The sequence below is a fragment of the Trichomycterus rosablanca genome, chromosome 7 (assembly GCF_030014385.1).
Source record: "Trichomycterus rosablanca isolate fTriRos1 chromosome 7, fTriRos1.hap1, whole genome shotgun sequence".
Lineage (NCBI taxonomy): Eukaryota > Metazoa > Chordata > Actinopteri > Siluriformes > Trichomycteridae > Trichomycterus > Trichomycterus rosablanca.
The window spans coordinates 12,449,187-12,465,789 of record NC_085994.1 but is presented as its reverse complement, the minus strand read 5'-3'; the positions used below and the strand labels follow the sequence as shown (position 1 = coordinate 12,465,789).

Sequence of the window (16,603 nt, the reverse complement as noted above, 5' to 3'; positions counted from 1 at the left end):
CTAGCAAGGGCTACAGTGGCAAAAAAATATAAAAAGAGTGTAAGCTTTAGTATAAGCTTTAGGTATGAAATAATGTTAATGCATTTATAATAATTCCTTGGGAGTGTGAGCAAAACATCAGCTGTCAGCTTCTTAAATCACAGTGTTAAAAACATACGACAAGTGTTTCATGTTTTTTAATCCCCTTTATGAACTCAAGCGTACCATACACAATGGCATCTTACACAGCAAAGGTGAACATACTGAAGCATGCTGCCTTTGTGTGCTTTCAGAATTAGTTTCAATATGAATCTGAATTTGTGAACATTGGAGTTGAATATGTGATCTTCCTTGCAAGGGCCAAGCAGTGGCAAACTGTTGAGTTGAACTTGTGATCTTCCAATTACTAGTTCAGGACCTGAACAGGTGGCAGAGTGGGTAAGTATGGGCTTCTTCCCACTTACTGCTATTGAAGAGTAAGGAGAATCCACATACCTGCAAGAATAGAAATAGAACCCAATTTGATGACACAAATGTTTAATTAACGTAAAATAATACTGTGGCTAAAAGCCACTAACAAATAAGGGGGCAAACACAAATAAAAATGGGTCCGAATTAATAGAAACAATGTAACAAATGAAAGACACAAAAACGTCTGCAGCCTGCAATGGAGAAAGTGCATAGGACACGGGTAGCACAGAGTTGAAAACGGAATGTCACAATATGACCAGCTGATCTGTCATATTAGCCTATGTATATAGAGTCAGACTAACCTATGTATATCGGTAGCCTATGAATTCATGTGAATAATGAAAATAAGTAAAATAAGTATTCAAAACATTGCAAGTTTAAGCAGTAAGGTATAACAAAGTCACAGTATTCCTTAGGCCTACATTAGTTTTATGACACCCTCTGTCATCCACCTATTGGTAGATGTTAGACGACTTGTCTGTGGCAGTGTGAGTTTTTGCTCCAAAATGACTGACACTCAAGGTCACAATCACATTATGTCTTGGGAGGACATAATGTGATTTGTTTATTGATATAAACAAATATTTGTTTATTTCATGCAACAAGCCAGCTCTTAAAAGGAAATAGAAAACTTTTAGAACCTACCAGGTACACCAGCTGGTGTTCACTGCACATAATGTGGATTTACGGATGGGGTCTGCACTGGAAAAGGGATGTCACATCACCTCTGGGGTCCAAAACGTCACAACACTGGGATGAGTTTTCAAAAAGCTAAAGAATGCTAGCATTGCACACCAGTGGAAGACTAGATTGAGCAGCTCAGCATCACGGTTTTAGAGAGAAGTGCACTAATAAAGCAGTTGACAACTGTGTAAGAGAGAAATTGTGAACTTCCACCTGAAGAAAATTAACTTCTATAAGACGCAGGTAATTGTCAATCAAGAGAGACACATCAATCATCTGCATTTCCATGCCCCCTCTGCTGGCCAAACATGGCAGCGTAGAGGGACATGACCTTAACACGGATCAACTGCTGAACTACTGTACATTCAGCAGCTGCCAAGTTACACTCACACCTTTTGAAACATGCCAAAGTGGACTGGTTACTCTAAACTGCCCTTTAGTCTGAATGAGTGACAATGTGTGAGTGTGTGATGGCCAACGATGGATTGGCACCCTGAACCACCCTGCACCCAGTTTTCATGTGGCACCAGATCTATTGTAACACTGAAGAGAGAGGGGTTACTAAAATAAATGAATTAATCTTTCTTAATCTTTTTACTTTCGTCAGTAAAAATTAAAACAGAGAAATGAACAAATCATAGATTCTTTGTTTCAGATCATATTAGAAAAATGAATGTTATAATGGTTTAAATGTTAAATATCTCTTTTTTGTACTTTTAATTCGGTACACACACATTTAGCCCAGGCCACTTTTGATTGCGTCAAAGAAGACGAATATTAAAGTCAAGTGTGAACAGGACCTGACAGCCCTAAAATGAATCTGGAAATATTTAGCTAAAAGATCTGATGCTTTAAATTACATTACCACCAAGCAGGTCTTTAAACCTTTTAAAGGAAACTGCAACTTTTTATTTGATTAAATAACACAAACACATTATGTCTGAATTAATAAACCTGTGTATTATAAGAACTAGCAGAACCTTAGCACCTTTATTGTTTCTCACTTCTGCCCAGTAAACCATTTTGGTGCATCAATTTTTTTCTGTGGCGTCCAAAGTAAACAGTTGTCTTCAATTGGCTTAAGGTCTGGAATCTGACTTGGTTATTCTAATCCTGACATTTTTGTGGCATTTTATTTATCTTTGTAATTTTCATCTGATTGCAAGCTGTCAAGGCCCAGGCCCTAAACGGTGCTGCTCCCTTCATCATAAGTTTTTCAATGTGCCAGGAAACAACTGCAACCAACACTACCATCTGACTCCAAGCATCATTTATAAAGGTAGTAACTCATGCTTTTGAAACTGCTCCTGAAACTGTTAAGCAGCTACTACATGTGAATATAAAGGTTTGAAAGTTTCATATTTATTCTATAGATTTATTTATGTTAACATATTTAAACAACTGTCCTTATGAAAGGAAACACACTTTGTAAAGTTAAAAAAAATAAAATACATTAAGCCAGTTTTAAAAGCCAGTAGACAGCCAATACATAAGTGGTTTTGATCAGAAAAAGGCCTATACATACATAACTGAAATTCTTATAAAAGGTCTCAGAGAAGCAGTTACAATCCGAAGCCTAGTTTTATAAGGAGTGCTAACAGATAAATGTCTAATGTAGTACTAACACAAAGATGCCATGCTTATACATGTTTGTAATGCTCATCAACCTTAAACCATAAACTGTGAGGCACATGTATTGGTCAGAATGCACAATGTCTTATTAAACTAAATTCAAGTTTTGAGTCTAAGAAAGATCTCAAATCTAATGAAAAGCCTTGATACAAAAAGGCATCATGTGAAATATGAAACATCAGAAGCAAAGGTCTTTGTGTCCTGTTTAGCATGACTAATGCTTTCATATGCAAAATCTGACTGACAAAGTGCATCCATTGTTTAAAAGGGTAATCAATAGTTCTTGCACTCATTTAAGACATCAGAATGAAGACAATACCCTTAAGGTCAAACAAAAGAACAGACACAGATTATGCTTGGCAAAGCAAAGCAATACCAAAAGCTCCCTGTAATGGTTCAACACGAATAATCGTACATGTATTATTACTTGGTAACCACTTAGAAACAATAGTTGACAAAAAGATGGTTTGTTTTCTGTTAATGTTAATATTTGTGTAAATTCATTCAATTAATTCCCATTCTTACAGTGTTTGGAGTAACAAATAACTGAACATTTGGATCTATTCTGTTTCCCTTATGTGTCGCCCCGTTATTCCTACGTAAGCCCTCAACAAATTACGAACAAGTAGCTTTAAGGAAATTTATAAATTATTAAAAAATACTGCAAAAAAGTGTGTTCTTTTGTTTAAGGAACTGGGACTAAAAGTTTGCTTCATATACTTCTGTTTGATAATAATGTACTGCTTACAATTTACCACTACATCATGCTAAGAGTATGATAAAAGATATAATTACACAATTACAGAAAACAATTCTATTATAATATATACTGTACAATTTCATGTACTTAGGCTATAAACTGATTTTAACTGCCATACAAGACATCTGAGTACTTTATCAAATACTTGCAAATGGAATTTAAAGGACAGATTAGTGTGAATTTTATAACTACGGGAATTTCAGTTTTTTGTAACATTCTAATTGTGTTTTGGAGGACATTTGTGTAAAGCAAAGCCACTGAGAAACCTACTTTAACCAGGAGCTCAAGTTGTAGCCTATGAAACATGGAAGTGTGGCCCCTGCTTCTGTATACAAGCCTATTGCATGTTTGTTGCCTATGACTTTGTTTTAAATGAGGTATTGGGTCCAAGTGAAACCCAATTCCTCATTTACATTATGTATAATGCATTATGAGTATTCTGTAGCGGTTAAACACACAGGGTAAAACATCATGTAGTACGGCTGTGTGTGATGATTTTCCTGCTTTGCTACATATTAAACCGGGTAATTTTTTTAGACTTATGTTTCCCAGTGGTGGAGTTGTGTTCTTATGTATTAGTGCATTTAGATTTTTTTTGTGCATTTCTTATCAAAATGGCAATATTCTCAATACAGAGCTCTATGTAGTGAATATGATGCCATTACGGCTACTTTTACATCCTACTGAACATGGTAATTAAATGGTGAATTGAATTAGATGATCACTGGAACACTGCTACTTTGCTGCATTTGAGCTCTGTACAAAACTGGGACTGGGTAGCCCTGCACTTAGTAATAGCATATAAAGTTATACGAATACAAAAAAATCAGGACACAGCATGTCTTAAAGGAAGTGTTGTATCTTGGGTTAGCTGTACTTTACCCATTAAGTTAATATTTTATAATTATATGCTTTACATTATGAAAGATAATGCGATTCTAAGCATTGTAATTGTACTGACAATAGTAAAAAAGGTTGACTTCACATTTTAGTTGTGATATATATAACCTTTTTTTCACACTCAAGCTCATGCAACATTGGTGGGCAGATTAATTTGATCAACAAGGATGCTAATTTTGCATTTTCATACACATGGGCTTACAAATGCCTGAGATTGTTTTCCATGTTCTCCATCTCAGCTAAAAACACAGCTGATTATGCTCTCTCTGACTCTTACAGACTGCAATAGCACACTTTGGCTCTTCCAGACTGTAGGCCTGCTTTTCCGCGCAAAACGATGTAAGGTTTTACACATGTATCCAAATAGGAAAAAAAAGTATAGTTTTACTGACAATAATTTATCCGATACTGCTTAATTTAACACCACAATTCTAAAATGTATTATTAGTGAACTACTACAATACTGTTACTAAATAGCAGCATCAATTGCCTGATATACAAGACTGGCATCAGGTTATATCTGATTTATTCGTGCCACTGATTTATTTATGTCAAGAACTTGCAAGATCTTGACAACACCAAACTGGGAAAACAAATCGTCTCAAAACCTTCTGCCATAATGCTAGTGATGTGATACTGATACTGCTATTAGGATCTGATCTCAATTTTGCATGGAATATTAAAATGTGAGTTTCTGTATATTAATGTGCCAGTCATGCTAATGTGCCAGACAAGTTTTGATTGAATTAGAACGAGAATACAGACAGACTACAGGAACCTAACAGATATTGCGTACACTTTTAAAACAACAACACACAAAGTAATACACAGAGGTTTGAGTTTAGTCCTTCACCTTTTCACAATTATCTCTGTCCTTTGCCACACTGCTTTAGGAAGAGTCGCTGTCTACATGATGAGAGGTGACAGACAGACAGGTAGTGGAAGATGGACTGGAGAGTGGTGGTGTTTATGCTAAAAAGAACGAGACTGAACCAGCCCCAGCACCCATAATTGCAGCGCATCATTCTTCATCGGCAGTGGGATTTAGGTGTGGCTCAGGTCAAGAAAATTCGGACTTGCTAAGTGCAATGGCCAGCTCCAGATCCTCCTGTTCTTGCTGTGTGAGTCGAGCAACACGCTCCCTCTCCTCACGCTCACTCTCCCTTTTTGCCCACTCAATCATGTCCTCCTCTGTGGGGTACTATACCACAAACAGACAAAACACAAATATTACCCAAATATCTTCAAAGAAATTTTAAATAGTATTTTGAAACAGTCATGGACATACATCAATAGCAAACACACGGAAAAACAGAGACACCCCATTGTGTCAAAAGTGTTTTGTGCATTTTACATGTATATCGTCATGAGCATGAAATGAGATTTACATTAAATAAATTGCAATAAAGTAAGGGATTCCCATTACACATTCCTGAGCTATTTGAGGTCAGCAACACATAAAAGTGCATCTCAAACCTCTAAAGGACTATTATTCCTCAACATTACTGTATGTGTGTGGCATCTTCTGTGATAAGGTAAAAAACCACTACAGTAAGATGCAATATGTTCAGTCATGTTTTATATTTTGAAAGAAAACCTGAACATGACATCAACAAGACATTACAGCATCAATACTGAGTAATATTAGGTAAATAATTAGGGATCCAAAGAACTTTATGACAGGTGAGGGTTGCTGTAGAGCGTTATAAGACAAACTGGGTTAAAATTGTGCCTTGCAGGGATTTAGAGCACACAATACTGACACAGTAAACAATTTTCCAAAAAAAGTGAGGCTGATCCTTCTGAGTAATGTTTTGGAGTCTGTTAGTGAAATAACTTGGCAGGATTACACACCTTTCAGAAAATCCCTTTCCCTATAATTTACAAAATTACTGTAATTGAAATGAACTGCTTTTAATTACATATGCAAATGTAATCCAGAGTGATCCAGAATGTGTCTACTTACGTTAAAATTACATTTGGTTCCTTTAAGGCATCAGTTCCTAAATATATTAAGTTGGCAATAGTGACTGAAAAAGTCAAATACAGTCATGGGCAAAAATACTGTTACACCTGCAGTTTGTCTGAAAAATGCAACACTCATCCCAGAAAATTGCTGCAATTACAAATGCTATGGTAGTCACATTTCTTTTGATTGAATTGGAACAACAACAATAAAAGCCAAATATCCAGAACTCCAGAAATGTTTTTGCACTATCAGCGTAATATTTGGTAGCACACCCTTTGGAACAAATGAGTGAAATCAATCTCTATGAATTTCATTACACCAGTCATTATCTTTTACCAACTGCTCCAGTTCCCGCTGATTTTTAGAACACCTTCTCCTAAATGCTGTTTTAAGATCTCTGCACAGAAATTGAATAGATTTTAATGTGTTGCAATTTGAAGTGTACCAATTTATTTGAATTTCTTTTTATTAGATAAAAATGCATTTTGCTTAAATGTTGCCAGTTAATTTTTGCCTTTAATGAGCAGTTTAAAAATCTATCTTAAATCAGGGCCTGACCTAGGAAAGCATTATTGCGCACACATGCTACATTTGGTTATGAAAAGCTAAACAAAACAAGAGTGGTAATATTTTAAATATGTTAATTCCTGTGATGAATTACGACAAACAGTCTTCTGATTTACTAAACTTTAAAATATATAGGTCTATTGCCAGGTGGGAGTTGCAGAGGCAGCAGTTTGTGGTTATGTAACCCAGTTTGTGGTTATGTTTGTATAAATATACACTATTTGTACACAACAACTAAAAGGTGTAATAAATTAATTACATACATGAAATTATATGTTTTCAACTTTGCAGCAATAGTATAAGTAAGGCCCTTTCCAGTTTCCAGCATGACTGTGCCCCTGTGCACAAAGCAAGGTCTGACATAAAGATAGGCTTGGTTTAAAGAAACTCCAGTGGCCTACACAGAGCCCTGACCCCAGCCCCACTGAACAGCTTTGGAATGAATTGGAACATCAATTGAGGCTTTCTTGACCAACATCAGTGCCCAGCAATACAAATACTCTTTTGACTGAATGGGCATAAATTCCCACAGATATGCTTCAAAGTATTGTGAGATGCCTTCTCAGAAGAGTGGCTGTTGTTATAGATGAAAAGATCACATAGATACCAGTTGTTTATAAAATAGGATGTCCAACAAGCTTGTATGTATGACAAGAATCACACAAAGTCAGAATGGCAGAAAGGCATAAAAAATGATTCTGTATATTTAAAGGTGTAGATCAGTAAAATGAAAACTTGTGTATGGATCAAAATGCTTCATTAAAATATTTCAAAAGTTGATATTTTTCAAAGCAGGTTAAAAGAATAATGATCTGCTTATTTTATCCCAGCAGCTCTCAATGACTCACAGTAGGGTCAGCCCCATGATTTCTGCCCCACTCTTCTATCTGAAAATGTAATTAAAAAGCTATGGTACACCATTCTTTCAAGTCTGTCTTACTACCTACATTAATAAGAGTTATTACTCTTAAACATGTTTTAGTTCTACTTTTATTTTATTAACAATAAACTGCATTTTTTTTAAATGGCACATTTCTATAATATGTATGATTTAATATATCTTAAAAACCAGCATTTTGCAGCAGCATTGTACTCTACAAAATGACAATGTTTAGACAACTTAACTGCCTAGTCATGTTTATGGCAGCTTTATAACCGCACATACTTTGATCATGCTGAGCATGCAGTTCATGCAACAAACAAGACAAAACGCACCAAAAAGCTTCAGACACACTGCAAGTAGCACACTAATGAATTCACCACATGGCTGGTTACAACATATGAAGTAGCTAGAAACATTAGGTTGAACAGATAAAATACACATCTTAGATGTTCAAGGACAGACAAAAGCTTCAGTCCCAAGAAAAACCATATGTACATGCAAATTTATAAATCTTTTAATTATTGAAAAAATAAGGTGTATGTAAAAAGTGGCCAAAAGTCTAATATTATTTTTCTTTTAATACTTAGTGGTAGATTTGTGAATAGAACTTGAAATGATCACCACACAGGGATTTATAGAAGCGCAGTATGTGGTGCATTAAATGGCCAACTGAAAATTATAAATTTAGGAACAGACAGAAGTGACTACAATAAGTACTAGTTTTGAATTACACACAGCAAGACGAGACAACAATTTTACCACTTTTGTGTTTATTTTATATACTTTTAGTGTATATGTTAATGTAAAGGTTACATACATATAAATCAAGTTCTGTCATTAAGGGGAAAAGTTTATTTTTTTGGAAAAAGTTTTTAGTAATAAAAAATGTGAACACTTGAATTTAAAAAAGCTACAGAGCCATAGCAAACACTTTAGATATCTCTGTCAGTACAAGTGGTTCTACAATTAGCAAGCGCTAAGTTTATGGAACCACAAATCTAATCTTTTTTAAAAAAAAGATTGTGCCATACAATGTCACAATGTGCTCTAATAATGTAAGAGAGAAGCCAGCAACAACTTAAAATGAGGTGCAGAATGAGACAATTGAAATGAACGATTAGTATTAAACTGCACTGCATGTGTGTCCATTACTAACACAGCTAGTATTGCATTAGGTTAGCTAACAAAAATAAAAAGGAAAGGTTGTGCATATTATCCCAAAAACACAATACCCACAGTGAATTATGAAAGTGTGCTTTGGATGGATAAAACAAATGAGAGCCTTTTGGTTAATCACATCATTTCTATGAATGAGAAAAAACATGAGTTTTCAAAAAACATGCCTAATGTAAAACATGGAAGATGCTCCATGATGTTTTGGTGTTGCTATGCTTGGAACATCAAGCTGTTTTCCACCATTGGACAGTTGCCTCAATTTCTTGTTCAATGTCTTTAAAAACAATTGGAATATAAATACGTGAAGTGTAAAATAATGTACAGAATAAACAACATAAATGTCAGACTCCATATTAAACAAGTTCTGTTAGTCTTGGTTGTGTTTTTCGAAAGTATAGGTCATATATGGAAAAAAAAAATAATTCACTTAATTCAAGTTTGTAGTTTCCTGTTGTGTGTTTGTTAGGATTTTAACGTCATGTTTTACACTTTGGTTACATTCATAACAGGAATGGTAGTTTTACACAAGGTTCATCAGTTCATAAGGTTATATCGAACACAGTCATGGACAATTTAGTATCTCCAATTCACCTCACTTGCAGTCTTTGGACTGTGGGAGGAAACCGGAGCTCCCAGAGAAAACCCACACGGACACAGGGAGAACATGCAAACCCCACACAGAAAGGACCCAGGCCGCCCCACCTGGGGATCGAACCCAGGACCTTCTTGCTGTGAGGTGACAGTGCTTACCCATCTAGCCACAGTGCCGCCCTCCTGTTGTGTGTAGTTACAAGAAATAACTGTTGCCTGATATGATATGCTAGCCAATGCTGTTGCAGTTCATAACTACAAATGAAATGTTAAACATTTGAATGTCTGATTTTGTATTTTATTATAAAGTATTAAGAAAATTAAAATATGTTTTTGAGTTATGGCTAGTAGTGGGAATTGTCTATAGCAGTCTTTTGTGAAAGTCAGTTTACAAGAAGACTTGTTTCGACTAATGTTGGATTCAAAACAGCTTTGTTGTGTCATTTTAACTATTAATTGGGTGTTACTGTTAATTTTATGGGTGTAACTTAATTTTATGTACAGCAATTTGGCCAACCCTTGTCTTTGAGATGTGCTACAGGTAAGATGATTTCACTTGACCTAAAAAGCTAATATTCATCTAATTTGACCAAAGAAAACATAAGCAGTTAATCTTAAAGTGTGAGTGTAGTACTATTCCAAACCCTGCTATAAACAGTTATAGTAATCATTACAAGTGCTAAGTGATGTATTATTAGTTTAGTCATGTTGAATTCCCCAAAGAAGTGAAACAACCATAGAAAAAAAGGAGCCAAGAGATAAGGCTGGCACCTTCATAAAACATTTTATTGAGCACACTTTCTGTAGTTCAAAATGCAAACTGATGACCTTCCCTGGTGAGAGGGAGGAGGAGGACAGCATGTGCCAAGGGTGTGTCTGCAGTCATGGGATGTGGTGAGCCCGATTCACAGCTCAGAACATGACAGGAAGTAAGCCGATCAAGACAGGAGGACACGAATGGTTAGCGCATGCAGAGCTAGGTGATGGTAGGGTAGATGAGAGTAGATCAGAAGAATGAACATGCAGCACAATCAGCTCATTCAGTATTGTGAGAACTATCAGAGTATTAAATGAAGAGTCAATAGCAGGTAGCCCCACCTCTTTCACCACAGCCAGTTAGAATGTAGTGATTAGCTTAAAAGGTTGACTAAATAACACTGGTGTATAAACACATTACTTGTTCTATGTTTTATAGACAATTAAATAAGCATTTTAAATAAGTATACAGCGTCTTACACATTAGGACATGTTTACAATAGACAAAAAAACAACTCTAGCTATAAAACATAAAATACTAAAAATGACTGAATAATTCAAATAATTATTGAAAGCATTTAATATATAAAACTTTAAAAAATCCTTCTTATTTTATTTTACCCCAATCTGTAAATTCCCACCCACTAGCTGGATCTTTCCATTGCATGACAGTTACCAGTCTGGTAATGATCGAGTTGTCACATGCTTCTTACACCTATTGGAGTCAACACACATGTAAGAAAAAAACTAACGGATGTTAGTGATTTGCTGTTGTCATTTTACTCAACAGGGTTCTCGTTTAGAAAGCAGATCTAGTTATGTTTTCTCTGACTCCAGGCCACAGATGGCTATGGTATCATAGGGCATTAAATTAGCTGATAGCAGGAGATGTCAGAGAGGAGAAAAGATTTTAATCAAAGAGGTGTAGAACTCCAGTCCTGAATGGCCAGAGATTTTTTTGCTCTAATGCACCTTTAAAATCTAGTAATTAACTGATTCCCAAGGTTTTAGTTATTTAAATTGTATTCATGCAAAAAACACCATGTTGTGCTGGCTTTCCAGGACTGGAATGCACCACTGATTTTGTATTGAATATTATAAAAAAAAAATGGCTATGAATGACTCAGAGGAAAAGGCTAGGCAGATGGGAAAGGTTATTGTCGCTACTGCGTTTCAGGGGGTGGAGAGGGGGGAGGGGAGGTGCTCACTTTGTCAAAGCTGGCAAATCGGTCAGACTCGCGTGGGGCTTGGCATGGGGCAGAGGGTGCGAAAGGGTCCGGCACGGTGTCTTTAGCAGGGAGGGAGGAGATATCTTCGGAACCCTGTGGCGTAAACATCCCTCGCCTCTGAAACGAGTCAGACGAGTTCGATCGGTAGATGTTTGACCGCTTACCTGCGAGTCACAAACACACACACACAAACACACCCCGTGTACATGCTGTTTAAGAGCAGTAAAGAGTCAACAAAGTTTAATTGCAACAGAATATTAGATCTACTGGCTTTCTCATAATAAAAGAAAATTGGGTGTATGTGCGTATACAAAGCAGCAGCCTGGCACTGCAACGTGAAGAATACATGCACTTCAGAAATGATTACACTTGGACAAATAATGTGTGCTGGCACTCTACACTACCTAATCAGATTTGAGTCTAGATTCCAACTGCGATAGTGTCATTAGAATGAGTAGGACGATTTAATAACTGAATTTAACAACATGGTCGGTAAGTTAAGTATGCTTTAATTCCACAGGCACCAATCAGACACTCTTATTTAACTCAGATTTGTTTGTACTTAAATATAAAATCAGCTGAAAATAAAGAAATTTTCTAAATATAAGCTTTTCATGCTTGGACAGACAGAACAAGAAGGTGTCCACCTCTCCCACCACACAATGTTAGTTCCAACTTCCCACCTACAAGGCAGCATATGTTCATTGATTTTTTTTTTTTTTATAGCTGACCTGGTGGAGGTGGTGGCGGTCTGGTAGGGGTGCCAGTTTTAGGTGGTAAAGCAGGAGGCACATCTGATTGGCTGTCTTCTTTAAACAGATTCTTATTGAGTGTGTTTGATGAGGCAAAAGGATCAGCACCATTAGACTGAAGAGCAAAGAAATCAGAGGAAAATCAGAAGCACATTAACTCAACATGTGTGAATGTCATTAGCAAACGTTATTTATTTTCAATAGAACAGCAGATTTATTTTTAAGGAATGAATTTATTATGGCTGAATTTAAACCGTCTTGGACACCTGGTAATTTAATACATCTTAAAGATGGATTGCCCACTTACTCTTATATTGCAGTGCTCAGCCAGACTGAGCTTATAGGCAAAGCAGAAGATTATACCTGACCACCAACTTTGTGTTTTATCTTGTTTCATGCAAAAATGGAAGTCACATTAGATATTGCAAGCCACTTTTAACCTACTTGAAGAAGAGATGAAGTCTGTATATTAAAGCTCTTCCTGGCATTATTAGTGTAGTTATAATAAGATTACAGAGTTCTACCTTTATCCTGAAACATGATGCAAAACATCCACATCATTATTTTGTAGAAAAATAAAGTTACAGACTGATCCCCATCTGCAGTTTAACATGCAGTCAGAATCAATACTGTGTCTGTTTATGACTAATGTGCTTATGATATATAATATCATTGCATAAAGTTTTTCTGTTTGGGTTAGAACTGCAATGCTCTCTCTAGTGTTAAACAGAGCTGGCTCTTTTCAACTTGTATAAGAGAGATCTGTTCCTCTGTCCTATGTTTAGCAGTGAGAAATTAATTAAAATGGCATTTTAAGACAACATTGATTTTGTCAGTTATTGATTAATTAGTAATTCATTGACATCCCTAGGATGAACAAATTCAACAAACTTAAACAAAAAGCAGGTATTTAGTATTTAGTCACAGTGTTTTTATAAACAGAAATTGCACCTTTTTTACCTTTGCTAGACTGCTGAAGTCTGCAAAACCTCCAGCAAAAGACTCATTCCCAAAGACTGTGGCAAATGGATCTGAAACACAGAATTAGACAGATTTAACGAGACTCCTGTTTAGCATTAGAAAACTTATTTAGACATGCAATTAAACAATAGGGAAATGGCCAAATCCAGGGGTAGGACAAAAATGCACAAATCTGAAATCAATGCCTGATGCATCAACTCAGACAGTTGGTAGAAAGTAAGTACCTAGTTGAGAGGAGATCAAGTCTGCATATTAAAGCTCTAAGTAGTATTATATATATAGTACTAAGCTAGTGCTTGGGTATATGAGTTTCTGTCTTTCCAGCAGAAATGAGCCTGCTCTTACCTGGGTCTGAGTCAGCATTCACTGCTGTTCCTCCAGGAGCAAATGGGTCATTAGCTGCTGCTGGTGTGTCCTTCTGAAAAATTAGTACATATAATAACACTAGGACCTGGTTTTCAAGCAGTTAAATTGAATATATTAGACTGCACTCCAGTCCAAATAAATTTTTTTGCATTCTTGTGCTTTTATTAAAAATAAAAGTTATTTGTCAGGTCAAAATAACCTGCTTAGAAGATGCCTTTAGGATGACAATGCAGGTACACAAATGATCAAACATCATAACATCAGGAAAAGTTTCTTATATATGTATATTAAAAGCTCATTTTACACAAAGACTGTGGGAAAATTACTTACGGCTTGCACATCTGACTCCGTGAAAGGGTCGTCCCCTGCTCCAGCTGTTGAGCTGAACGGATCAGCATCAGCAAGAGCATCTGCTTTGGAAGTGAATGGTGTACCGTCGCTGTTGGCACTAAATGGATCTGCTGAAAGTGTAGGCGTGGCTCCAGAGAACGGATCAGATGCTGCAGTGTTGGTGACCTGGGCTGAGAACAGGTCCGGTTCTGTAGAGGCAGTGTTTGAGATAAATGGGTCAGAGGAAGCAAAAGGATCTGCAGAGGGAAAGGTGGTTGAGGAAGGCTGGTTGAAGAAGGCTGTTGCAAATGGATCCGTGCCTTTAAAGGGATCACCACCAAATGGATCTGGATGAAAGAGGAATTAAAACATGACAATTTTACATAAACGATGGCTGCTAAAGCATTTTTGCTGGACAGAACACTGTAATAATAAACTCACCAGCAATGTCTTTTGAGAAGGGATCATTGCTTTTAAAAGGATCACCTGCACAGAAATACAATTTATTTAAACACAAGGTCGATATTTTTTTAATCAGATAAGATCAACTTATCATGCACAGAAAACCTGTTTTTAGTGATGCACTTGAACTCATCTCTGGAGCAGTGGAAACAATCTGTGTAGTGACAAATAACATTTCTTTATCTGTCAGTGTGGGTACAGTGAATGCCAGGAGAATGTTGATTGACTGCATGGTGCCAACTGTAAAATTCGTTAATGGTGGTTAGGGGTGGGGGGTTCGGGGGTGGTTAAGCGACTTGCGATTAAGCCACTTGGCATTTGAACCATGTTAGGCCAAGGTGTGACACAGTAAATTACTTTGTGAACGCTACATGTGTGCATAACCCAAAGCTAAAAGAAGTGACCTAATAATTACTCTGACATGTAATGGGCTGTACTATGTGTCTTACTGTCAATGAAAGGGTCAGACTGAAAGAAGTCAGAGGCAGGTGCTGGGCTACCAGTGCGAGCAGTGACAGGCTTTGAGGATTCTTCCTTTTGCTTCAGAACTGGAGATTCCACCTAGACATTAACACAAATTTAAAATGAATGTCAACCGTACTACTTTATAATACAGTGCAGATTTGATTGAATTATGGCGAAATCAACTGGTACTCATACACTATATGGCTATAAGTATTTGGACATTGCATTACAAAGGAAATAATCAAATAGAGTGACCTCTTTGTCAGGGGTTTTTAAACTTTTATTCAAGCGACCCACATTTTGTCCATAATTTTTTACACCACCCCAGCAACACAAGCAATGCATCTTACTCTCTCTGTGGTTTACAAGATGTAACATAAAGCCTTCACAAGGGGGCACTCGCGTACAAGTTTATTTAATTATTATTATCTTTCTCTGTGTTACCCCTTTATTTTGGCTCGTGACCCAGTTTGAAACCTTGCTCTATGTGAACTTTTCAGCTATAACAACAGCCACTCTTTTGAGAAGGCTTCTTACAAGACTTTGAAGTATGTCTGTGAGAATTTGTGCCCATTCAGTCAAAAGAGCATTTGTATGGCTGGGCACTGATCATGATCAAAGCTTTATTCCAAAGCTGTTCAGAGGTCATGGTTATGTGCAGGTAACAGGAGTTTCTTTAAACTAAGCTTTTCTTCATGACTGTATAAACTTTACTTTGTGCATAGAGGCACAGTAATGCTGGAACAGGAAATGGCCTTCCCTAAACTGGAAGTATATAATTTAACTTATTATAGCATATAACTGATTTATTGCACATGGATGATTTATTACACCACATGGCTGCAGCACATACATTTAGTGATTAGAAGGGGTGTCCCAATACTTGTGTCTATATAGGGTTTTATCTGCAAGTAAACCCATTCGCCTTGGCTTGCTACAACTCGACATTCAAAACTGCATGTATAAATCAAAGACTTAAGTCATTCTGAACATCTGACGTTCGCAGTGAAGCCAAACAATACAAAGATTTAGCCAGATTACACCAAACATAAGGGGCGGCACGGTGGCTAAGTGGGTAGCACTGTCGCCTCACAGCAAGAAGGTCCTGGGTTCGATCCCCAGGTGGGATGGTCCTTTCTGTGTGGAGTTTGCATGTTCTCCCCGTGTCTGCGTGGGTTTACTCCAGGTGCTCGGGTTTCCTCCCACAGTCAATAAATTGTCCAAGACTGTGTTCGATATAACCTTGTAAACTATTGAACCTTGTGTAATGAGTAACTACCGTTCCTGTCATGAATGTAACCAAAGTGTAAAACATGACGTTAACATCCTAATAAACAAACAAACACCAAACATAAGCAGAATCAAATATTGTGCTGACCTTTGTCGTGCTGGTGCTGAGTGGCTGGTTCATTTCCACTACTCTCAAATCCCATTCTACAGCAGGTGAGGAACTAGCGACTTCCTAAAGATAAAAAAAACACATAATATAGTTACATTCACAGCTGAATACATGACTAATTATAACAGAATTGAGGGTTAGGGCCTTGCTCAGGAGCCCAACAATTGCATCTTTATGATGGAAGGTGTCTGAACAGGCAACCTTATGATCCCTAGACAGGAACCTTAATCACCAAGCTACCACTGGCAGAA

General features: G+C 36.8%; 1 protein-coding gene across 4 annotated transcripts in view; it reads right to left on the bottom strand.

The window, feature by feature from the left end:
• Nucleotides 1-2,495: 2,495 nt before the first annotated feature.
• eps15 (epidermal growth factor receptor pathway substrate 15) overlaps nucleotides 2,496-16,603 on the bottom strand; it is a 43,607-nt gene continuing 29,499 nt past the window's right edge. For 2 of the 4 annotated variants that reach the window (XM_062999004.1, XM_062999005.1), the window contains exons 17-25: nucleotides 16,332-16,415; nucleotides 14,938-15,049; nucleotides 14,468-14,512; nucleotides 14,027-14,373; nucleotides 13,676-13,748; nucleotides 13,310-13,380; nucleotides 12,329-12,464; nucleotides 11,577-11,761; nucleotides 2,496-5,627 (exon numbers count right to left, since the gene is read on the bottom strand). In XM_062999004.1, coding sequence (XP_062855074.1) covers nucleotides 5,487-5,627; nucleotides 11,577-11,761; nucleotides 12,329-12,464; nucleotides 13,310-13,380; nucleotides 13,676-13,748; nucleotides 14,027-14,373; nucleotides 14,468-14,512; nucleotides 14,938-15,049; nucleotides 16,332-16,415 — 1,194 coding nt within the window. In that variant the 3' untranslated portion in view covers nucleotides 2,496-5,486. Of the gene's footprint in view, nucleotides 5,628-10,377; nucleotides 10,589-11,576; nucleotides 11,762-12,328; nucleotides 12,465-13,309; nucleotides 13,381-13,675; nucleotides 13,749-14,026; nucleotides 14,374-14,467; nucleotides 14,513-14,937; nucleotides 15,050-16,331; nucleotides 16,416-16,603 lie in introns of those variants that run through there. The other 2 variants (XM_062999006.1, XM_062999007.1) reach the window with 2 other exon arrangements.